This window comes from Haliotis rufescens, unplaced genomic scaffold (assembly GCF_023055435.1).
Source record: "Haliotis rufescens isolate VD_foot unplaced genomic scaffold, xgHalRufe1.0.p SCAF_9, whole genome shotgun sequence".
Classification (NCBI taxonomy): Eukaryota; Metazoa; Mollusca; class Gastropoda; order Lepetellida; family Haliotidae; genus Haliotis; species Haliotis rufescens.
This window is the reverse complement of record NW_025964383.1, coordinates 16,715,428-16,741,804: the sequence shown is the minus strand read 5'-3', so window position 1 is coordinate 16,741,804 and position 26,377 is coordinate 16,715,428. Positions and strand designations below refer to the sequence as shown.

The 26,377-nt window shown below is 39.2% G+C and overlaps 1 protein-coding gene across 1 annotated transcript in view; it reads left to right on the top strand.

The window, feature by feature from the left end:
* The window catches only part of LOC124119716 (mucin-22-like), a 106,231-nt gene that overhangs the window by 23,554 nt on the left and 56,300 nt on the right, over window positions 1-26,377 (top strand). Inside the window, exons 5-17 of the mRNA XM_048390558.1 lie at window positions 2,901-2,951; window positions 4,375-4,476; window positions 7,168-7,230; window positions 8,771-8,872; window positions 10,483-10,605; window positions 12,134-12,235; window positions 13,847-13,969; window positions 15,514-15,615; window positions 17,231-17,353; window positions 20,987-21,088; window positions 22,701-22,793; window positions 24,342-24,443; window positions 26,058-26,180. Of these exons, the coding sequence (XP_048246515.1) occupies window positions 2,901-2,951; window positions 4,375-4,476; window positions 7,168-7,230; window positions 8,771-8,872; window positions 10,483-10,605; window positions 12,134-12,235; window positions 13,847-13,969; window positions 15,514-15,615; window positions 17,231-17,353; window positions 20,987-21,088; window positions 22,701-22,793; window positions 24,342-24,443; window positions 26,058-26,180 (1,311 nt within the window). The remainder of the gene's footprint in view (window positions 1-2,900; window positions 2,952-4,374; window positions 4,477-7,167; window positions 7,231-8,770; window positions 8,873-10,482; window positions 10,606-12,133; window positions 12,236-13,846; window positions 13,970-15,513; window positions 15,616-17,230; window positions 17,354-20,986; window positions 21,089-22,700; window positions 22,794-24,341; window positions 24,444-26,057; window positions 26,181-26,377) is intronic.

Here is a 26,377-nt window from a genome sequence, read left to right as displayed (position 1 = left end):
ACAGAATTTATCAAATAATGTACTTTATCATCTAAAAAATCGAACAAGGTATGATATCTCTAACCTTCGTCTCCGTGACCTTATGCCAATGTTTTAACAGTTCGTGTAGATAGGTACAGTATGTTAACATTTACATATATAGTCATATTCAGTCGATGTATCAACAAATATGCAAGGGCAAGCTTCTTCCCTTTATATAATCAGTTTTCCACCTGCCTCTGAATGTGGAACACAGGTTTTATAATTACATATGTATCTTGTTATAATAGTATTTTTATGCGATTTGAATATTTATTTTTACTATTGTACTTACTACGTTTTACGTGAGACGTTTCATATTTACATGTAACCATATATTACCATTATTGCTTGTTAGCTAAACACAATTGACAAATATGCAAAAACAAATGACTAGTAAACTAAGAATGTACGTTGAAAATAATATATTGTTAATGCGAAAATGTTGTATCAGGGATCAAGTAGAAGATATATTGACAGTAGCGCTGGGAAACTATTCAACAAGCCCGTGTAAACAAAAGTGCTTTAGCTCAATGTTTACTTCTCCTGCCGGCCATTATGCAACGGCCATCTTACACACAATCCCGCGCTCACGTCTACAGGTCTCTTACTGTGGTATGGTAATTAGTAGAACCCTCTCCCTCAAGTGTATCCACCATGATATAACCTACTCTCATTAATTAAATGCTGCTCTTTTCCAGCGTCACGGCTATGGAGCTGAGACAAAGAGACCCAACTATCATAAAATAATTAGGGTCCAATAAAAACAAATCCCCGCAAAACCTCATATACATAATCACTGAAAGTCGTACTACAGACATTAAATGTCAAATCAGAAAAAAAACCATTTGAATGGCAATAACATTTACTATGATCATGTATTCTCTTGACACCATCGCAAACTACCATGTAGAAGCCACACCAGTACTCATATTTTCTTTCAAATTCACACATCTAAAAATGAGATATCAGCAAGTACAGAAAATAACATATGTATTAGCATTTTTCGTCAGGATATCAAAAATGCCTCTCCTTGTTACCACCACCAAGTTCAGCTTACATGGGTCAAAAGTTTGTGCCCCCCTCTAATGAGTGTGTCACGCGTTGCATACGAGTGACGAACGGGTTGCACATGGGTATCACACACGTGGCGGACGGGTTCCACACGAGTGACCAACGGGGTGCACGCGGGATGCGTAACGCGTTGCCCATGCGTGTAAGGGGAATGGACTTCTAGGCAGTAGTGTACTTGGGTTGTCAGTCAAGACACGACGAGGTCGATTTACGACGATGTCGTATTGGCCACAGTCGGTTTACACTTGAGTATCTGCTTAAGACAGATGAGGACGAACCTCCTAAGTGTATCCTTTGTGATGAAAGGTTCACCGTCAAGCATATATTGCTTGACTGTGTGGACTTTGAAAACGCAAGGGATTCACATTATCAAAGTGTAAATCTGAGAGATCTCTTTTCCCGTGTCAGCGGGGCATCTCATCATAAACTACGCGAAAGAAATTTGTCTGTATAATAAATTTTAAATATGTATGTGAATAATTAAATGCTTGTTCATAACTTTTGTGTGATGCTACTATTAACAGACATTATTGAAGGCTCTGTCCAGGAGCTTAACATAGCGTAAACATATTGCCCCCCTGTGTGACACGTAATCCTTTTATAATCAATGTAACTATCATCAACCAGTGTTTTTAAGCCAACTCATCGAGGAGTATTTTTTAATATTGGCTAGCATTGTGCACAACCACCAGTGGCTAAAGTGATGACGTAAATCCTGCTGGGGTATCATGCAGGAAGCAGAGGTACTGTAAGTCCCCATGATCCCCAGCGAGGTGGTCTAGCTTTGGTTACTGGTGGCCTATAGCCCGTGTTTTAAAACTGTATATATAATATTGTCATGCTCAAATATGATTCATGAATTGTTTCTAAATATAGAATGCTCAAATATGTTTTTACAAATTGTTTTTAAACAGAACTTTGCATTAATGACTAAATTGTAAAAATTTTAACTTGGTCTCGTCGCTACATGGCTGAGATAATGCCGATGCGACGTCAAATTGTCACTCACTCACTCAATCACTCACTCACTCTTGTGGATGGTTTTGGAGATTAGGTTGGCAAAGAAAACTACAAGAAACCATTTAAAGAAGGAGACACCAGCTAGCCATGAACTGTGACCAAGGAACCTGTCTGCCTAATGCTTGGGACTTATTGCTTTGATCTTTGTCGTTGCTAATAATCTATCTGGCTTCTATTTGCTCATTGCTATTGCTTTTCTTTTACCTATCAGTGCTAATTACCCCCGGCCTCCGGTTTGCCCATTGCCAATTACCAATCAGTGATAATTTAAGTCCTGGTTTCCAGTTGTCCATAACTATCAGCGCCAATTGCTGTAAAGTGTTGACTTCCATTGTCTATTGCTAATCACCTATCAGCGAAAATTAAATGTTGGCCTCCCTTGTTAAGTTTCCACCTTTTGTTATCTTATTACTTTTGTTGTTCTTACATACATACATACATATGCACTTTGCCTCATAGCATTCACCTCATGAAGGAGCAAGCATATAGTCCGAAACGTTGTGTTCCTCATAATTAAGAAGTTGACATCCATAAAGCCTCTTCCTCATGTGTATCACTTCTAAATGCCTTTGAAAAGCTCTCAAACAACGACTTCAGGAAACTACATTCCATCTGAAAGAATAGCATCTGTACATAAGCACCCTTTATGTATATTTATTGTGAACAGGTTTTAGGCCAAATATGCAAGACTTTCTTGGCTCACTGTAAGCAATTAGAAATACCTTTAATTGTAAACCATTACTTAACAATATAGGTGTATTTTCATAACATCAATTTTACTGTTTCAGATGCCCTTACATTACCAACAACAACGACCTTAGCAACAACGACCCTTCAACGTAAGTGGTATGAATTAATATGCAGTCGATTATGGTAAAGTCCACCGACTATGTTTAAGTTGGAAAATCAAGCCCTTCTGAATTGGTCACCATGTTTTTCCCAATAGATTCGTTTTGGTTGTTGTTCTTGCTATTCCTGTCGTAAAAGGCGATTAACGGGATGGGGTGGTCAGACTCGCTGACTTGGGTGATGCATGTCTGATGATTGTCAGGTCCAGACTCGATTAATTACAGACCGCCGTCATACAGCTGGAATATTACCGAATGCGGCGTAAAACAACAAACAAACAAACCTTACTCTGGCAACAACAACAACCATTCCACGTAAGTTTATGAGATAATATGCTGTGGACAAGCCGTTCTGAATTTGTGATCATGCTGTTGCAAAAAGAGATGATAATTTAAAGAAACACTTCAGCTAAAGAGATATTCCATTGAGAATTACGAAAAAGCTTATAAAATGCACCCACACTAAATATGAAAAAAATCCAACGACCTTAGCAGCAACGACCGTAGCAACAACGACCTTAGCAACAACGACGATAGCAACAACGATCTTAGCAACAACAACACTTCAACGTAAGTGGTATGAATTATTATCCAGTCGACTATGGTAAAGTCCACCAACTATGTCTAAGTAGGAAATTCAGGCGCTTCTGAATTCGTTAGCATGTATTTCCCAATAGATTTGTTTTGTTTATTGTTTAACGCTGCACTCAGCAATATTCCAGCTTTATGACGGCGGACTGTAAATAATCGAGTCTGGACGAGACAATCCAGTGATTGACATCATGAGCATCGATCCACGCGATTTGGGATCAATGACATGCATCAAACAAGTCAGTGAGCCTGACCACCTGATCCTGTTTGTCGCCTCGTACAACAAGCATTTTCACCTTTTACGGCAAGAATGGGTGCTGAAGACCTATTCTATCCCAGATCTTCATTGGTCTTTTCCCAACAGAGATATTCTTTTGAGGAGATATTTGAGTTAACTTGATTCATTTTCAGGATCTGCTTGGTCATAGTAGATGGACATATTCCTCGGGTAACTTGACATGCAATTGTTACTTAAACAATCCAGAAAATATAAACTTTAGTAATTCGGAAATTGTTATCATTATCATTAAATGGTTTCAATCTGTGCATATCATTTTAATTGCCTTCCGAATACACCACGTTTTGGACTGAATGCACAAACATATAATATTTGTTTGTTTCTTGATTAACACGGCACTGAGCAATATTCCAGCTATATGACGGCGGTTTGTAAATAATTGAGTCTCGACCAGACAATCCAGTGATTGACATCATGAGCATCAATCCACGCAATTAGGACAATTGTGACAAAAATATGAAAAGGATATTTCCGTCAAAGAACGAGAAAACAGATCTATTTCCATTGATGAACGTTTTCCTTCAGCCTGCACTGATGCTGGAATCTCATGTATTGTCACGAGTAGCTGTAACTCCGTTGGAATTATTACTAGTCGCCAGTGTCCAAGTGGTCAGGTTTGCTGTGTCGGTGAGTATTCTGACCTCAAAACTTGGGCATTCTTCCCAGGGCGTGAACTATTTTCTTTTCAACGCAAAGGAAGGTTAATGATGAGAAGAAATAGATGTAGGAATTCCATTCAATTTTAAGATTTGTTTTTTGTGATCCTGTGATCAAGGAATTGTGAATAATTGTAAAGGAAAGCTAAACGATCCATACAAACATGTAGATAACTTGTCAATACCTGCTCCTTAGTGGTCCAACTGTCAAGAAAGTCATTTTGAGAACTTCCAAAGACTGATTGTCATTATACAGTAATTGTTTTGAACTATACTAGCGACATAAAGAAACTGTGCACGGAGAAAATATATTCTGGATTGAAATACAACACAGCAAGAACAAAATGATGCAGACGCTGTAGCATCTGTATGATCGGAGCATAAGAAAATGTGAACGGGACCTGAACAACATCTGTTACGATGACGTCAGAAGATCAAAATGGAGTAGGGGGTTAAACGACAAACTCACAAAGTCAATAACGGGTATGACCACCCTGTGCGTGAATCACAGCAGTGCATCGGCGACGCATGGAGTCCACCAAATGGGCATGGAAGGCCTTGGGAATGGCCTGCCATATCCTCCTCAAATCCTGTGCCAAGTCACGGACGTTATCTGGAGGATGTGGAAGACGACGCAGAGATTGCCCTGAACAACCACCAAAGGGGTTCGGTGCCGTGCTGTTATCCCACCCCAAATCATCACAGAGCCACCTCCAAAACGATTCCTCTCCACAATACAGTTGCGTGCATAACGTTCTCCCAAACGCCGGTAGACACGTTGGCGCCCGTCACTGTGGGAAATGTTGAACCTCGATTCGTCTGTAAAGACAACATTTCTCCACCATATTCGAGGTTGGCGAACATGATTTCGACACCATCTTAGATGGTTGACTCGATGACGGTGTGTCAGGATGGGACGTATGGCAGGGCGTCGTGGTCGAATTTCGTACTGACGTTAACGATTCCTGACAGTGTTGGGATGGATACGGCGCAGTCCAGGAATTGTCTAGGACGTCGTTACTGCCACTTGGAACCTGTGTCGGAGATGTGTAACTCGAATCCATCTGTCCTGTCTTGGTGTCGTTACTCGGGGACGTCCTGAACGTGGGTGGTCGGCAACGTCATTTGTGTTCTGATAACGCCTCACCAATGTCGATATCGTGTTACGATGGCATTGGAAATGTGTTGCCACCTGTTGTTGCCTCATTCCCGCTCGGATCATTCCAATGGCTTCATGACGCTGTGCAGCTGTCAATCTTGGCATGATTTGCTTGTGATATGCTTGTGTCTGCGCCTGAGAAGTTTTGAATTTTTGAATGACCACAGATCATGCTTTCCAAAGTGACAGCAAATTTTGAGTTGCACATGCTGTGTACAGCTGCACAGGATGCACGTGCAGTAACACATTGCACGTCCATAGGCCCAAATCAATGACGTCATATCGCATGGCACGTGCATGAGCGTTTGAATGTCTCCAATAATTGCTGTGTTCAAACCTATATTTCATATATGGACGGTGTGCCCTTATATCTATATTTTCTCCGTGCACAGTTTCTTAATGTGGCTAGTATATAATGAAATATGCCATAATTCTAGTTTGAATGTATAAACCTGTCTATATTTGTTCTTTGTGTTGGCCATATTGAGAATCCTAAGGAAAGGTTATGTGTCAGCTGGTATGTTTTTCATTTTAAGAGTAAAAGACATGTCTTAGGCGGGTGTTCGTGCCCTACAAATTATGTATGTCTCTATAGGACAAAGGAATAAGCAATCCTTAAAAAGTTTCATAACCACATGTACACATGTTCCTCAGCATATGGAATTTAGCAATATACACCAGTCACGTAAAACGCCTACTGTTGCTCTTCCTATGCCATGTTTGTCCCATAATGACACCATATCACGAGCCACTGCTCGTAGATTCACGTTGGTTTATCATGTAGCGCATGCAGCTCGGTAAGCACACTATATCATGGCTTCCAGTTGCTGCACTCTGCTAACAATAGTGGCGGAAACATAGGTGCAACTGATACAAAACACCTCTGCTCACAATAAACAGGAACACCGAACTTTGGCTATGTTTACATGTTAGCTCGACCACACAATGCACTTGTAGAATCGTTCGAGTCAGATGATGAAATTGAAGCAAATTAATACAAAAAGTTAAATTTAAAAACGTCTCATTGGTGCATGGGTTTATGGATAATCACACATTGAATGGATAATGAAGTGGGACCTATTTCAATAATAAAGAACCTATTTTAGTGGTGTTGTGTTGTGCTTAAAACGTAAATATGCCTCTTGACGTAAGGGTGCAGGCAATTAGATGAAACAGCCCGTCAGTTAGCCCTGTTCGTGGATTTTAGGGCGCCGCTCATTACAGGATTCTTTTTAAACCCATCTCTAATAAAACACAAGATGAGTCTTAATTTCAGCATCTTAGAAACATAATAAAGTTTGCTCTACCTCTTTGTATATTGTTTAAAAGAATAGTTTTGCCTTGAGCTATTATGGCGTCAAAGCACTCGGGCGTAAGTGCACTGGTGCTTCAAATGTAAAAGTACACGCCAAACCTATTCTTATTAAACTGTACATGGGGATAGAGCAAACTCTATTTCTTCAATAGAGCTGTATTTTCATGACATCAATTGTTCTGTTTCAGATGCCCTTACTTTAGCAACAACGACCTTAGCAACAACGACTTTAGCAACAACAACACTTCAACGTAAGTGGTATGAATTAATATGCAGTCCACTATGGTCAAGTCCACCGACTATGTTTAAGTAGGAAATTCAGGCGCTTCTGAATTTGTCAGCATGTATTTCCCAATAGATTTGTTTTGTTTGTTTTTTAACGCCGCACTCAGCATTATTCTAGCTTTATGACGGCGGTCTGTAAATAATCGAGTCTGGACGAGACAATCCAGTGATTGACATCATGAGTGTCGATCCATGCTGTTGGTTGGTGTGTTGTTTAACGCCGCACTCAGCAATATTCAAGCTATATGACGTCGGTCTGCAAATAATCGAGTCTGGACCAGACAATCCAGTGATTAATATCATGAGCATCGATCCACGCAATTGGGATCGATGACATGTATCAACCAAGTCAGCGAGCCTGACCACCCGATCCCGTTAGTTGCATTTTACAACAAGCATAGTCGCCCTTTACGGCAAGCATGGGATGCTGAAGACCTATTCTAGCCCGGAATCTTCACGGGTTCGATCCATTCAATTGTTATCAGTACCGATCCATGCGATAGGTATCAATGACATGCATCAGCAAGTCAGTGAGCCTGACCACCCAATCCCATTAGTCGCCTTTTACAACAAGCATAGTCGCCTTTAAAAGCAAGCATGGTTGCTAAAGACCTATTCTATCCCGGCTGTTCATGGGTCTTTTCCCAATAGAGATATTCTTTTGAGGAAGTATTTGAGTTAACTTGATTCATTTTCAGGATCTGCTCGGTCATAGTTGATGGACATATTCCTCGGGTAACTTGACATGCAATTGTTACTTAAACAATCCAGAAAATATAAACTTTAGTAATTCGGAAATGGGTATCATTATCAGTGAATGGTTTCAATCTGTTCATATCATTTTAATTGCCTTCCGAATACACCACGTTTTGGGCTGAATGCACAAAAATATAATATTTGTTTGTTTCTTGTTTAACGTGGCACTCAGCAATATACCAGCTATACGACGGGGGTTTGTAAATAATCGAGTCTGGACGTGACATTCCAGTGATTGACGTCGTGAGCATCAACCCACACAATTTGGACACAATGCCATGATTCAACCAAGTCAGCGAGCCTGGTCACTGGATCCTTTTAGTCACCTCTTACAACAAGCATAGTCATCTTTTACGACAAGCATGGGTTGCTGAAGAACTATTCCGGCCCGGGTCTTGTTATGTTGAAAAACATAACAATAAAACCCAGCATGAAAATGAAAGTCCCATGAATCTTACAAAAGTTTTGATGAGCATTCTTCAGGCACGGTAGTGCATATAAAAATAGAGGGCTTTTGTCTTTTCCCTCACATTCCCAAGAAGGTTCATACTGACATTCATTATTAAGCCTGTTGTAGTTATGGCACTTTCTGAAAAGGGAGTCATCCATAAACTTAAGAACAGATTATTTAATATCTTGTTTTGTGAAAAAGTGTACATTCTTAACACATATGTGAAAAATATGAAAAGGACATTTCCGCCAAAGAACGAAAAAACAGATCTATTTCCATTGATGAACATTTTCTTTCAGCCTGCACTGATACCGGAATCTCATGTGTTGTCACTAGTAACTGTAACTCCTTTGGAATTATTCCTGGTCGCCAGTGTCCAAGTGGTCAGGTTTGCTGTGTCGGTGAGTATTCTGACCTCGTTTGACCTCAAAACATGGGCATTCTTCCCAGGGCATGAACTATTTTCTATTCAAAGCAAAGGACGGTTGATGGTGAGAAGAAATAGATGTAGGAATTGAATTTCCATTATGAGATTTGTTTTTTTTAATGATCCTGTGATTAAGGTATTGTGAATAATTTGATAGGAAAGCTAAACGATCAATACAAAAATGTAGAATACCTATGAATACCTGCTCCTTAGTGTTCGAACTGTCAAGGAAGTCATTTTGAAAACTTCCAAAGACTGATTTTCATTATAGAGTAATTTGTTTTAAAATATAATGAAATTTGCTATATTTCTAGTTTGTATGTATAAACCTGTCTATATTTGTTCTTTGTTTTAACTTCTTTGATAGTCCTTTTGAAGTTGGAGTTCTAAGTAAGGATAAGAATTTATGGATGAACAACTTCTTTATTACAATTTAGAGGGACGTTTTCGGTGAAGGTTCACTTGCTTGATAACGGTGTTAGAACCTACACCGAAACGTCGCTCTTAAATTGTAATAAAGAAGTTGTTCATCCATAAATTCTTATCCTTACTTCGTTCTTTATGTTGGCCATATTGTGGATCCTAAGCATAGGTTATGTGACAGCTGGTATGTTTTTCAATTTAAGAGTGAAAGACATGTCTGAGGCGGGTGTTCGTGCCCTACAAATTATGTATGCCTCTCAGGACAAAGGAATAAGCAATCCTTAAAAAGTTTCATAACCATATGTACACTTGTTGCTCAGCATACGGCATTTAGCAATATACACCAGTTAAACAAAACGGCTACTGTTGGTCTTCCTATGCAATGTTCGTCCCATTTTGCACTGGTCGTCAATTCACGTTGGTTTACACGTTACGTTATCATGTAGCACAAGCAGCTCGGTAAGCACACTATTTCGTGTCTTGCCGTTGCTGCACTCTGCTAACAATAGTGGCGGAAACAATGTTGACACTTGTACAAAACACCTCTGCTCCCAATAAACAGCAACACTGAACTTCGGCTATGTTTACATGTTAGCTCGACCACACAATGCAGATGTAGAATGGTTCGAGTCACATGATAAAATTGAAGCAAATTAATATAAAATCTTATTTTTTTTTTTTATTGCTGCATGGGTTTATGGATAATCACACATTGAATGGATAATGAAGTGGGACCTATTTCAATAATAAAGAACCTATTTTAGTGGTGTTGTGTTGTGCTTAAAACGTAAATATGCCTCTTGACGTAAGGGTGCAGGCAATTAGATGAAACAGCCCGTCAGTTAGCCCTGTTCGTGGATTTTAGGGCGCCGCTCATTACAGGATTCTTTTTAAACACATCTCTAATGAAACACAAGATGAGTCTTAATTTCAGCTTCTTAGAAACATAATAAAGTTTGCTCTACCCCTTTGTATATTGTTTAAAAGAATAGTTTTGCCTTGAGCTATTATGGCGTCAAAGCACTCGGGCGTAAGTGCACTGGTGCTTCAACTGTAAAAGTACATGCCAAACCTATTCTTATTAAACTGTACATGGGGATAGAGCAAACATTATTTCTTCAATAGAGCTGTATTTTCATGACATCAATTGTTCTGTTTCAGATGCCCTTACTATAGCAACAACGACCTTAGCAACAACGACCTTAGCAGCAACGACTTTAGCAACAACGACCTTAGCAACAACGACCTTAGCAACAACGACTTTAGCAACAACAACACTTCAACGTAAGTGGTATGAATTAATATGCAGTCCACTATGGTCAAGTCCACCGACTATGTTTAAGTAGGAAATTCAGGCGCTTCTGAATTATTTCCCAATAGATTTGTTTTGTTTGTTTTTTAATGCCGCACTCAGCATTATTCTAGCTTTATGACGGCGGTCTGTAAATAATCGAGTCTGGACGAGACAATCCAGTGATTGACATCATGAGTGTCGATCCATGCTGTTGGTTGGTGTGTTGTTTAACGCCGCACTCAGCAATATTCAAGCTATATGACGTCGGTCTGCAAATAATCGAGTCTGGACCAGACAATCCAGTGATTAATATCATGAGCATCGATCCACGCAATTGGGATCGATGACATGTATCAACCAAGTCAGCGAGCCTGACCACCCGATCCCTTTAGTTGCATTTTACAACAAGCATAGTCGCCCTTTACGGCAAGCATGGGATGCTGAAGACCTATTATAGCCCGGAATCTTCACGGTTCGATCCATTCAATTGTTATCAGTACCGATCCATGCGATAGGTATCAATGACATGCATCAGCAAGTCAGTGAGCCTGACCACCCAATCCCATTAGTCGCCTTTTACAACAAGCATAGTCGCCTTTAAAAGCAAGCATGGTTGCTAAAGACCTATTCTATCCCGGCTGTTCATGGGTCTTTTCCCAATAGAGATATTCTTTTGAGGAAGTATTTGAGTTAACTTGATTCATTTTCAGGATCTGCTCGGTCATAGTTGATGGACATATTCCTCGGGTAACTTGACATGCAATTGTTACTTAAACAATCCAGAAAATATAAACTTTAGTAATTCGGAAATGGGTATCATTATCAGTGAATGGTTTCAATCTGTTCATATCATTTTAATTGCCTTCCGAATACACCACGTTTTGGGCTGAATGCACAAAAATATAATATTTGTTTGTTTCTTGTTTAACGTGGCACTCAGCAATATACCAGCTATACGACGGGGGTTTGTAAATAATCGAGTCTGGACGTGACATTCCAGTGATTGACGTCGTGAGCATCAACCCACACAATTTGGACACAATGCCATGATTCAACCAAGTCAGCGAGCCTGGTCACTGGATCCTTTTAGTCACCTCTTACAACAAGCATAGTCATCTTTTACGACAAGCATGGGTTGCTGAAGAACTATTCCGGCCCGGGTCTTGTTATGTTGAAAAACATAACAATAAAACCCAGCATGAAAATGAAAGTCCCATGAATCTTACAAAAGTTTTGATGAGCATTCTTCAGGCACGGTAGTGCATATAAAAATAGAGGGCTTTTGTCTTTTCCCTCACATTCCCAAGAAGGTTCATACTGACATTCATTATTAAGCCTGTTGTAGTTATGGCACTTTCTGAAAAGGGAGTCATCCATAAACTTAAGAACAGATTATTTAATATCTTGTTTTGTGAAAAAGTGTACATTCTTAACACATATGTGAAAAATATGAAAAGGACATTTCCGCCAAAGAACGAGAAAACAGATCTATTTCCATTGATGAACATTTTCTTTCAGCCTGCACTGATACCGGAATCTCATGTGTTGTCACTAGTAACTGTAACTCCTTTGGAATTATTCCTGGTCGCCAGTGTCCAAGTGGTCAGGTTTGCTGTGTCGGTGAGTATTCTGACCTCGTTTGACCTCAAAACATGGGCATTCTTCCCAGGGCATGAACTATTTTCTATTCAACGCAAAGGACGGTTGATGGTGAGAAGAAATAGATGTAGGAATTGAATTTCCATTATGAGATTTGTTTTTTTTAATGATCCTGTGATTAAGGTATTGTGAATAATTTGATAGGAAAGCTAAACGATCAATACAAAAATGTAGAATACCTATGAATACCTGCTCCTTAGTGTTCGGACTGTCAAGGAAGTCATTTTGAGAACTTCCAAAGACTGATTTTCATTATAGAGTAATTTGTTTTAAAATATAATGAAATTTGCTATATTTCTAGTTTGTATGTATAAACCTGTCTATATTTGTTCTTTGTTTTAACTTCTTTGATAGTCCTTTTGAAGTTGGAGTTCTAAGTAAGGATAAGAATTTATGGATGAACAACTTCTTTATTACAATTTAGAGGGACTTTTTCGGTGAAGGTTCACTTGCTTGATAACGGTGTTAGAACCTACACCGAAACGTCGCTCTTAAATTGTAATAAAGAAGTTGTTCATCCATAAATTCTTATCCTTACTTCGTTCTTTATGTTGGCCATATTGTGGATCCTAAGCATAGGTTATGTGACAGCTGGTATGTTTTTCAATTTAAGAGTGAAAGACATGTCTGAGGCGGGTGTTCGTGCCCTACAAATTATGTATGCCTCTCAGGACAAAGGAATAAGCAATCCTTAAAAAGTTTCATAACCATATGTACACTTGTTGCTCAGCATACGGCATTTAGCAATATACACCAGTTAAACAAAACGGCTACTGTTGCTCTTCCTATGCAGTGTTCGTCCCATGATGACACTGGTCGTCAATTCACGTTGGTTTACACGTTACGTCATCATGTAGCACAAGCAGCTCGGTAAGCACACTTTTTCATGTCTTGCAGTTGCTGCACTCTGCTAACAATAGTGGCGGAAACAATGTTGACACTTGTACAAAACACCTCTGCTCCCAATAAACAGCAACACTGAACTTCGGCTATGTTTACATGTTAGCTCGACCACACAATGCAGATGTAGAATGGTTCGAGTCACATGATAAAATTGAAGCAAATTAATATAAAATCTTATTTTTTTTTTTTATTGCTGCATGGGTTTATGGATAATCACACATTGAATGGATAATGAAGTGGGACCTATTTCAATAATAAAGAACCTATTTTAGTGGTGTTGTGTTGTGCTTAAAACGTAAATATGCCTCTTGACGTAAGGGTGCAGGCAATTAGATGAAACAGCCCGTCAGTTAGCCCTGTTCGTGGATTTTAGGGCGCCGCTCATTACAGGATTCTTTTTAAACACATCTCTAATGAAACACAAGATGAGTCTTAATTTCAGCTTCTTAGAAACATAATAAAGTTTGCTCTACCCCTTTGTATATTGTTTAAAAGAATAGTTTTGCCTTGAGCTATTATGGCGTCAAAGCACTCGGGCGTAAGTACACTGGTGCTTCAACTGTAAAAGTACATGCCAAACCTATTCTTATTAAACTGTACATGGGGATAGAGCAAACATTATTTCTTCAATAGAGCTGTATTTTCATGACATCAATTGTTCTGTTTCAGATGCCCTTACTATAGCAACAACGACCTTAGCAACAACGACCTTAGCAGCAACGACTTTAGCAACAACGACCTTAGCAACAACGACCTTAGCAACAACGACTTTAGCAACAACAACACTTCAACGTAAGTGGTATGAATTAATATGCAGTCGACTATGGTCAAGTCCACCGACTATGTTTAAGTAGGAAATTCAGGCGCTTCTGAATTTGTCAGCATGTATTTCCCAATAGATTTGTTTTGTTTGTTTTTTAACGCCGCACTCAGCATTATTCTAGCTTTATGACGGCGGTCTGTAAATAATCGAGTCTGGACGAGACCATCCAGTGATTGACATCATGAGCATCGATCCATGCTGTTGGTTGGTGTGTTGTTTAACGCCGCACTCAGCAATATTCAAGCTATATGACGGCGGTCTGCAAATAATCGAGTCTTGACCAGACAATCCAGTGGTTAATATCATGAGCATCGATCCACGCAATTGGGATCGATGACATGTATCAACCAAGTCAGCGAGCCTGACCACCTGATCCCATTAGTTGCATTTTACAACAAGCATAGTCGCCCTTTACGGCAAGCATGGGATGCTGAAGACCTATTCTAGCCCGGAATCTTCACGGGTCTGATCCATTCACTTGTTATCAATACCGATCCATGCGATAGGTATCAATGACATGCATCAGCAAGTCAGTGAGCCTGACCACCCAATCCCATTAGTCGCCTTTTACAACAAGCATAGTCGCCTTTAAAAGCAAGCATGGTTGCTAAAGACCTATTCTATCCCGCTGTTCATGGGTCTTTTCCCAATAGAGATATTCTATTGAGGAAGTATTTGAGTTAACTTGATTCATTTTCAGCATCTGCTTGGTCATAGTTGATGGACATATTCCTCGGGTAACTTGACATGCAATTGTTACTTAAACAATCCAAAAAATATAAACTTTAGTAATTCGGAAATGGGTATCATTATCAGTAAATAGTTTCAATCTGTGCATATCATTTTAATTGCCTTCCGAATACACCACGTTTTGGGCTGAATGCACAAAAATATAATATTTGTTTGTTTCTTGTTTAACGCGGCACTCAGCAATATACCAGCTATACGACGGGGGTTTGTAAATAATCGAGTAAATAATCGAGTCTGGACGTGACATTCCAGTGATTGACGCATCAACCCACACAATTTGGACACAATGACATGATTCAACCAAGTCAGCGAGCCTGGTCACTGGATCCTTTTAGTCGCCTCTTACAACAAGCATAGTCATCTTTTACGACAAGCATGGGTTGCTGAAGAACTATTCCGGCCCGGGTCTTGTTATGTTGAAAAACATAATAATAAAACCCAGCATGAAAATGAAAGTCCCATGAATCTTACAAAAGTTTTGATGAGCATTCTTCAGGCACGGTAGTGCATATAAAAATAGAGGGCTTTTGTCTTTTTCCTCACATTCCCAAGAAGGCTCATACTGACATTCATTATTAAGCCTGTTGTAGTTATGGCACTTTTTGAAAAGGGAGTCATCCATAAACTTAAGAACAGATTATTTAATATCTTGTTTTGTGAAAAAGTGTACATTCTTAACACATATGTGAAAAATATGAAAAGGACATTTCCGCCAAAGAACGAGAAAACAGATCTATTTCCATTGATGAACATTTTCTTTCAGCCTGCACTGATACCGGAATCTCATGTGTTGTCACTAGTAACTGTAACTCCTTTGGAATTATTCCTGGTCGCCAGTGTCCAAGTGGTCAGGTTTGCTGTGTCGGTGAGTATTCTGACCTCGTTTGACCTCAAAACATGGGCATTCTTCCAAGGGCATGAACTATTTTCTATTCAACGCAAAGGAAGGTTGATGGTGAGAAGAAATAGATGTAGGAATTGAATTTCCATTATGAGATTTGTTTTTTTTATGATCCTGTGATTAAGGTATTGTGAATAATTTGATAGGAAAGCTAAACGATCAATACAAATATGTAGAATACCTATGAATACCTGCTCCTTAGTGTTCGAACTGTCAAGGAAGTCATTTTGAAAACTTCCAAAGACTGATTTTCATTATAGAGTAATTTGTTTTAAAATATAATGAAATTTGCTATATTTCTAGTTTGTATGTATAAACCTGTCTATATTTGTTCTTTGTTTTAACTTCTTTGATAGTCCTTTTGAAGTTGGAGTTCTAAGTAAGGATAAGAATTTATGGATGAACAACTTCTTTATTACAATTTAGAGGGACGTTTTCGGTGAAGGTTCACTTGCTTGATAACGGTGTTAGAACCTACACCGAAACGTCCCTCTTAAATTGTAATAGAGAAGTTGTTCATCCATAAATTCTTATCCTTACTTCGTTCTTTATGTTGGCCATATTGTGGATCCTAAGCATAGGTGATGTGACAGCTGGTATGTTTTTCAATTTAAGAGTGAAAGACATGTCTGAGGCGGGTGTTCGTGCCCTACAAATTATGTATGCCTCTCAGGACAAAGGAATAAGCAATCCTTAAAAAGTTTCATAACCACATGTTCACTTGTTGCTCAGCATACGGCATTTAGCAATATACACCAGTCACGTAAAACGCCTACTGTTGCTCTTCCTATGCCATGTTTGTCCCATAATGACACCATATCACGAGCCACTGCTCGTAGATTCACGTTGGTTTATCATGTAGCGCATGCAGCTCGGTAAGCACACTATATCATGGCTTCCAGTTGCTGCACTCTGCTAACAATAGTTGCGGAAACAATGTTGACACTTGTACCAAACACCTCTGCTCGGAATAAACAGCAACACTGAACTTCGGCTATGTTTACGTGTTAGCTCGACCACACAATGCACTTGTAGAATGGTTCGAGTCACATGATAAAATTGAAGCAAATTAATATAAAAACTAATTTTTTAATTTTTTATTGCTGCATGGGTTTATGGATAATCACACATTGAATGGATAATGAAGTGGGACCTATTTCAATAATAAAGAACCTATTTTAGTGGTGTTGTGATGTGCTTAAAACGTAAATATGCCTCTTGACGTAAGGGTGCAGGGAATTAGATAAAACAGCCCGTCAGTAAGCCCTGTTCGTGGATTTTAGGGCGATGCTCATTACAGGATTCTTTTTAAACCCATCTCTAATAAAACACAAGATGAGTCTTAATTTCAGCTTCTTAGAAACATAATAAAGTTTGCTCTACCCCTTTGTATATTGTAAAAAAGAAAAGTTTTGCTTTGAGCTATTATGGCGTCAAAGCACTCGGGCGTAAGTGCACTGGTGCTTCAACTGTAATAGAACACGCCAAAACTATTCATATTAAACTGTACATGGGGATAGAGCAAACTTTATTTCTTCAATAGAGCTGTATTTTCATGACATCAATTGTTCTGTTTCAGATGCCCTTACTTTAGCAACAACGACCTTAGCAACAACGACCGTAGCCGCAACGACCGTAGCAACAACGACTTTAGCCACAACGACCTTAGCAACAACGACTTTAGCAACAACAACACTTCAACGTAAGTGGTATGAATTAATATGCAGTCCACTATGGTCAAGTCCACCGACTATGTTTAAGTAGGAAATTCAGGTGCTTCTGAATTTGTCAGCATGTATTTCCCAATAGATTTGTTTTGTTTGTTTTTTTAACGCCGCACTCAGCAATTTTCCAGCTATATGACGGCGGTCGGTAAATAAAAAAGTCTGGACGAGACAACCCAGTGATTGACATCATGAGCATCGATCCATGCTGTTGGTTGGTGTGTTGTTTAACGCAGCACTCAGCAATATTCAAGCTATATGACGTAGGTCTGTAAATAATCGAATCTGGACCAGACAATCCAGTGATTAATATCATGAGCATCGATCCACGCAATTGGGATTGATGAGATGTATCAACCAAGTCAGCGAGCCTGACCACCCGATCCCGTTAGTTGCCTTTTACAACAAGCATAGTCGCCCTTTACGGCAAGCATGGGATGCTGAAGACCTATTCTACCCCGGAATCTTCACGGGTCCGATCCATTCAATTGTCATCAATACCGATCCATGCGATAGGTATCGATGACATGCATCAGCAAGTCAGTGAGCCTGACCACCTGATCCCATAAGTGGCATTTTACAACAAGCATAGTCGCCTTTTACAGCAAGCATGGTTGCTGAAGACCTATTCTATCCCGGCTGTTCATGGGTCTTTTCCCAATAGAGATATTCTTTTGAGGAATTTGAGTTAACTTGATTCATTTTCAGGATCTGCTTGGTCATAGTTGATGGACATATTCCTCGGGTAACTTGACATGCAATTGTTACTTAAACAATCCAGAAAATATAAACTTTAGTAATTCGGAAATGGGTATCATTATCAGTAAATGGTTTCAATCTGTGCATATCATTTTAATTGCCTTCCGAATACACCACATTTTGGGCTGAATGCACAAAGATATTTTATTTGTTTGTTTCTAGTTTAACGCGGCACTCAGCAATATTCAAGCTATATGACGTCGGTCTGTAAATAATCGAATCTGGACCAGACAATCCAGTGATTAATATCATGAGCATGGATCCACGCAATTGGGATCGATGACATGTATCAACCAAGTCAGCGAGCCTGACCACCCGATCCCGTTAGTTGCCTTTTACAACAAGCATAGTCGCCCTTTACGGCAAGCATGGGATGCTGAAGACCTATTCTACCCCGGAATCTTCACGGGTCCGAGCCATTCAATTGTCATCAATACCGATCCATGCGATAGGTATCGATGACATGCATCAGCAAGTCAGTGAGCCTGACCACCTGATCCCATAAGTGGCATTTTACAACAAGCATAGTCGCCTTTTACAGCAAGCATGGTTGCTGAAGACCTATTCTATCCCGGCTGTTCATGGGTCTTTTCCCAATAGAGATATTCTTTTGAGGAAGTATTTGAGTTAACTTGATTCATTTTCAGGATCTGCTTGGTCATAGTTGATGGACATATTCCTCGGGTAACTTGACATGCAATTGTTACTTAAACAATCCTGAAAATATAAACTTTAGTAATTCGGAAATGGGTATCATTATCAGTAAATGGTTTCAATCTGTGCATATAATTTAAATTGCCTTCCGAATACACCACGTTTTGGGCTGAATGCACAAAGATATTTTATTTGTTTGTTTCTAGTTTAACGCGGCACTCAGCAATATTCAAGCTATATGACGTCGGTCTGTAAATAATCGAATCTGGACCAGACAATCCAGTGATTAATATCATGAGCATCGATCCACGCAATTGGGATCGATGAGATGTATCAACCAAGTCAGCGAGCCTGACCACCCGATCCCGTTAGTTGCCTTTTACAACAAGCATAGTCGCCCTTTACGGCAAGCATGGGATGCTGAAGACCTATTCTACCCCGGAATCTTCACGGGTCCGAGCCATTCAATTGTCATCAATACCGATCCATGCGATAGGTATCGATGACATGCATCAGCAAGTCAGTGAGCCTGACCACCTGATCCCATAAGTGGCATTTTACAACAAGCATAGTCGCCTTTTACAGCAAGCATGGTTGCTGAAGACCTATTCTATCCCGGCTGTTCATGGGTCTTTTCCCAATAGAGATATTCTTTTGAGGAAGTATTTGAGTTAACTTGATTCATTTTCAGGATCTGCTTGGTCATAGTTGATGGACATATTCCTCGGGTAACTTGACATGCAATTGTTACTTAAACAATCCTGAAAATATAAACTTTAGTAATTCGGAAATGGGTATCATTATCAGTAAATGGTTTCAATCTGTGCATATAATTTAAATTGCCTTCCGAATACACCACGTTTTGGGCTGAATGCACAAAGATATTTTATTTGTTTGTTTCTAGTTTAACGCGGCACTCAGCAATATTCAAGCTATATGACGTCGGTCTGTAAATAATCGAATCTGGACCAGACAATCCAGTGATTAATATCATGAGCATCGATCCACGCAATTGGGATCGATGAGATGTATCAACCAAGTCAGCGAGCCTGACCACCCGATCCCGTTAGTTGCCTTTTACAACAAGCATAGTCGCCCTTTACGGCAAGCATGGGATGCTGAAGACCTATTCTACCCCGGAATCTTCACGGGTCCGATCCATTCAATTGTCATCAATACCGATCCATGCGATAGGTATCGATGACATGCATCAGCAAGTCAGTGAGCCTGACCACCTGATCCCATAAGTGGCATTTTACAACAAGCATAGTCGCCTTTTACAGCAAGCATGGTTGCTGAAGACCTATTCTATCCCGGCTGTTCATGGGTCTTTTCCCAATAGAGATATTCTTTTGAGGAAGTATTTGAGTTAACTTGATTCATTTTCAGGATCTGCTTGGTCATAGTTGATGGACATATTCCTCGGGTAACTTGACATGCAATTGTTACTTAAACAATCCAGAAAATATAAACTTTAGTAATTCGGAAATGGGTATCATTATCAGTAAATGGTTTCAATCTGTGCATATCATTTTAATTGCCTTCCGAATACACCACGTTTTGGGCTGAATGCACAAAGATATTTTATTTGTTTGTTTCTTGTTAAACGCGGCACTCAGCAACATACCAGCTATACGACGGGGGTTTGTAAATAATCGAGTCTGGACGTGACAATCCAGTGATTGACGTCATGAGCATCAACCCACGCAATTTGGACACAATGAAATGATTCAACCAAGTCAGCGAGCCTGGTCACTGGATCCTTTTAGTCGCCTCTTACAACAAGCATAGTCGTCTTTTACGACAAGCATGGGTTGCTGAAGAACTATTCCGGCTCGGGTCTTGTTATGTTGAAAGACATAATAATAAAATCCAGCATGAAAATGAAAGTCCCATGAATCTTACAAAAGTTTTGATGAGCATTCTTCAGGCACGGTAGTGCATATAAAAATAGAGGGCTTTTGTCTTTTTCCTCACATTCCCAAGAAGGTTCATACTGACATTCATTATTAAGCCTTTTGTAGTTATGGCACTTTTTGAAAAGGGAGTCATCCATAAACTTAAGAACAGATTATTTAATGTCTTGTTTTGTGAAAAAGTGTACATTCTTAACCCATTAGTGAGAAAATATGAAAAGGACATTTCCGCCAAAGAACGAGAAAACAGATCTATTTCCATTGATGAACATTTTCTTTCAGCCTGCACTGATACCGGAATCTCATGTATTGTCACAAGTAACTGTAACTCCTTTGGAATTATTCCTGGTCGCCAGTGTCCAAGTGGTCAGGTTTGCTGTGCCGGTGAGTATTCTGACCTCGTTTGACCTCAAAACATGGGCATTCTTCCCAGGGCATGAACTATTTTCTATTCAACGCAAAGGAAGGTTGATGGTGAGAAGAAATAGGTGTAGGAATTGAATTTCCATTATGAGATTTTTTTTTTTTATGATCCTGTGATTAAGGTATTGTGAATAATTTGATAGGAAAGCTAAACGATCAATACAAATATGTAGAATACCTATGAATACCTGCTCCTTAGTGTTCGGACTGTCAAGGAAGTCATTTTGAGAACTTCCAAAGACTGATTTTCATTATAGAGTAATTTGTTTTAAAATATAATGAAATTTGCTATATTTCTAGTTTGTATGTATAAACCTGTCTATATTTGTTCTTTGTTTTAACTACTTTGATAGTCCTTTTGAAGTTGGAGTTCTAAGTAAGGATAAGAATTAATGGATGAACAACTTCTTTATTACAATTTAGAGGGACGTTTTCGGTGAAGGTTTACTTGCTTGATAACGGTGTTAGAACCTACACCGAAACGTCCCTCTTAAATTGTAATAAAGAAGTTGTTCATCCATAAATTCTTATCCTTACTTCGTTCTTTATGTTGGCCATATTGTGGATCCTAAGCAAAGGTTATGTGACAGCTGGTATGTTTTTCAATTTAAGAGTGAAAGACATGTCTGAGGCGGGTGTTCGTGCCCTACAAATTATGTATGCCTCTCAGGACAAAGGAATAAGCAATCCTTAAAAAGTTTCATAACCATATGTACACTTGTTGCTCAGCATACGGCATTTAGCAATATACACCAGTTAAACAAAACGGCTACTGTTGCTCTTCCTATGCAATGTTCGTCCCATGATGACACTGGTCGTCAATTCACGTTGGTTTACACGTTACGTTATCATGTAGCACAAGCAGCTCGGTAAGCACACTTTTTCATGTCTTGCAGTTGCTGCATCTGCTGACAATAGTGGCGGAAACAATGTTGACACTTGTACCAAACACCTCTGCTCCCAATAAACAGCAACACTGAACTTCGGCTATGTTTACGTGTTAGCTCGACCACACAATGCACTTGTAGAATGGTTCGAGTCACATGATAAAATTGAAGCAAATTAATATAAAAACTTAATTTTTTAATTTTTTATTGCTGCATGGGTTTATGGATAATCACACATTGAATGGATAATGAAGTGGGACCTATTTCAATAATAAAGAACCTATTTTAGTGGTGTTGTGATGTGCTTAAAACGTAAATATGCCTCTTGACGTAAGGGTGCAGGCAATTAGATGAAACAGCCTGTCAGTAAGCCCTGTTCGTGGATTTTAGGGCGCCGCTCATTACAGGATTCTTTTTAAACCCATCTCTAATAAAACACAAGATCAGTCTTAATTTCAGCATCTTAGAAACATAATAAAGTTTGCTCTACCCCTTTGTATATTGTAAAAAAGAAAAGTTTTGCTTTGAGCTATTATGGCGTCAAAGCACTCGGGCGTAAGTGCACTGGTGCTTCAACTGTAATAGAACACGCCAAAACTATTCATATTAAACTGTACATGGGGATAGAGCAAACTTTATTTCTTCAATAGAGCTGTATTTTCATGACATCAATTGTTCTGTTTCAGATGCCCTTACTTTAGCAACAACAACCTTAGCAACAACGACCTTAGCAGCAACGACCGTAGCAACAACGACTTTAGCAACAACAACACTTCAACGTAAGTGGTATGAATTAATATGCAGTCGACTATGGTCAAGTCCACCGACTATGTTTAAGTAGGAAATTCAGGCGCTTCTGAATTTGTCAGCATGTATTTCCCAATAGATTTGTTTTGTTTGTTTTTATAACGCCGCACTCAGCAATATTCCAGCTATATGACGTCGGTCTGTAAATAATCGAGTCTGGACGAGACAACCCAGTGATTGACATCATGAGCATCGATCCATGCTGTTGGTTGGTGTGTTGTTTAACGCAGCACTCAGCAATATTCAAGCTATATGACGTCGGTCTGTAAATAATCGAATCTGGACCAGACAATCCAGTGATTAATATCATGAGCATCGATCCACGCAATTTGGATCGATGACATGTATCAACCAAGTCAGCGAGCCTGACCACCCGATCCCGTTAGTTGCCTTTTACAACAAGCATAGTCGCCCTTTACGGCAAGCATGGGATGCTGAAGACCTATTCTACCCCGGAATCTTCACGGGTCCGATCCATTCAATTGTCATCAATACCGATCCATGCGATAGGTATCGATGACATGCATCAGCAAGTCAGTGAGCCTGACCACCTGATCCCATAAGTGACATTTTACAACAAGTATAGTCGCCTTTTACAGCAAGCATGGTTGCTGAAGACCTATTCTATCCCGGCTGTTCATGGGTCTTTTCCCAATAGAGATATTCTTTTGAGGAAGTATTTGAGTTAACTTGATTCATTTTCAGGATCTGCTTGGTCATAGTTGATGGACATATTCCTCGGGTAACTTGACATGCAATTGTTACTTAAACAATCCAGAAAATATAAACTTTAGTAATTCGGAAATGGGTATCATTATCAGTAAATGGTTTCAATCTGTGCATATCATTTTAATTGCCTTTCGAATACACCACGTTTTGGGCTGAATGCACAAAGATATTTTATTTGTTTGTTTCTTGTTTAACGCGGCACTCAGCAATATACCAGCTATACGACTGCGGTCTGTAAATAATCGAGTCTGGACGTGACAATCCAGTGATTGACGTCATGAGCATCAACCCACGCAATTTGGACACAATGAAATGATTCAACCAAGTCAGCGAGCCTGGTCACTGGATCCTTTAAGTCGCCTCTTACAACAAGCATAGTCGTCTTTTACGACAAGCATGGGTTGCAGAAGAACTATTCCGGCTTGGGTCTTGTTATGTTGAAAGTCATAATAATAAAATCCAGCATGAAAATGAAAGTCCCATGAATCTTACAAAAGTTTTGATGAGCATTCTTCAGGCACGGTAGTGCATATAAAAATACAAGGCTTTTGTCTTTTTCCTCACATTCCCAAGAAGGTTAACGTTCATACTGACATTCATTATTAAGCCTTTTGTAGTTATGGCACTTTTTGAAAAGGGAGTCATCCATAAACTTAAGAACAGATGATTTAATGTCTTGTTTTGTGAAAAAGTGTACATTCTTAACACATTAGTGAGAAAATATGTAAAGGACATTTCTGCCAAAGAACGAGAAAACAGATCTATTTCCATTGATGAACATTTTCTTTCAGCCTGCACTGATGCCGGAATCTCATGTATTGTCACAAGTAACTGTAACTCCATTGGAATTATTCCTGGTCGCCAGTGTCCAAGTGGTCAGGTTTGCTGTGCTGGTGAGTATTCTTACCTCGTTTGACCTCAAAACATGGGCATTCTTCCCAGGGCATGAACTATTTTCTATTCAACGCAAAGGAAGGTTGATGGTGAGAAGAAATAGGTGTAGGAATTGAATTTCCATTATGAGATTTTTTTTTTTTATGATCCTGTGATTAAGGTATTGTGAATAATTTGATAGGAAAGCTAAACGATCAATACAAATATGTAGAATACCTATGAATACCTGCTCCTTAGTGTTCGGACTGTCAAGGAAGTCATTTTGAGAACTTCCAAAGACTGATTTTCATTATACAGTAATTTGTTTTAAAATATAATGAAATTTGCTATATTTGTTAGTTTGTATGTATAAACCTGTCTATATTTATTCTTTGTTTTAACTACTTTGATAGTCCTTTTGAAGTTGGAGTTCTAAGTAAGGATAAGAATTTATGGATGAACAACTTCTTTATTACAATTTAGAGCGACGTTTTCGGTGAAGGTTCACTTGCTTGATAACGGTGTTAGAACCTACACCGAAACGTCCCTCTTAAATTGTAATAAAGAAGTTGTTCATCCATAAATTCTTATCCTTACTTCGTTCTTTATGTTGGCCATATTGTGGATCCTAAGCATAGGTTATGTGACAGCTGGTACGTTTTTCAATTTAAGAGTGAAAGACATGTCTGAGGCGGGTGTTCGTGCCCTACAAATTATGTATGCCTCTCAGGACAAAGGAATAAGCAATCCTTAAAAAGTTTCATAACCACATGTACACTTGTTGCTCAGCATACGGCATTTAGCAATATACACCAGTTAAACAAAACGGCTACTGTTGCTCTTCCTATGCAGTGTTCGTCCCATGATGACACTGGTCGTCAATTCACGTTGGTTTACACGTTACGTTATCATGTAGCACAAGCAGCTCGGTAAGCACACTTTTTCATGTCTTGCAGTTGCTGCACTCTGCTAACAATAGTGGCGGAAACAATGTTGACACTTGTACCAAACACCTCTGCTCCGAATAAACAGCAACACTGAACTTCGGCTATGTTTACGTGTTAGCTCGACCACACAATGCACTTGTGGAATGGTTCGAGTCACATGATAAAATTGAAGCAAATTAATATAAAAACTTAATTTTTTAATTTTTTATTGCTGCATGGGTTTATGGATAATCACACATTGAATGGATAATGAAGTGGGACCTATTTCAATAATAAAGAACCTATTTTAGTGGTGTTGTGATGTGCTTAAAACGTAAATATGCCTCTTGACGTAAGGGTGCAGGCAATTAGATGAAACAGCCTGTCAGTAAGCCCTGTTCGTGGATTTTAGGGCGCCGCTCATTACAGGATTCTTTTTAAACCCATCTCTAATAAAACACAAGATCAGTCTTAATTTCAGCATCTTAGAAACATAATAAAGTTTGCTCTACCCCTTTGTATATTGTAAAAAAGAAAAGTTTTGCTTTGAGCTATTATGGCGTCAAAGCACTCGGGCGTAAGTGCACTGGTGCTTCAACTGTAATAGAACACGCCAAAACTATTCATATTAAACTGTACATGGGGATAGAGCAAGCTTTATTTCTTCAATAGAGCTGTATTTTCATGACATCAATTGTTCTGTTTCAGATGCCCTTACTTTAGCAACAACGACCTTAGCAACAACGACCTTAGCAGCAACGACCGTAGCAACAACGACTTTAGCCACAACGACCTTAGCAACAACGACTTTAGCAACAACAACACTTCAACGTAAGTGGTATGAATTAATATGCAGTCGACTATGGTCAAGTCCACCGACTATGTTTAAGTAGGAAATTCAGGCGCTTCTGAATTTGTCAGCATGTATTTCCCAATAGATTTGTTTTGTTTGTTTTTTTAACGCCGCACTCAGCAATAGTCCAGCTATATGACGGCGGTCTGTAAATAATCGAGTCTGGACGAGACAA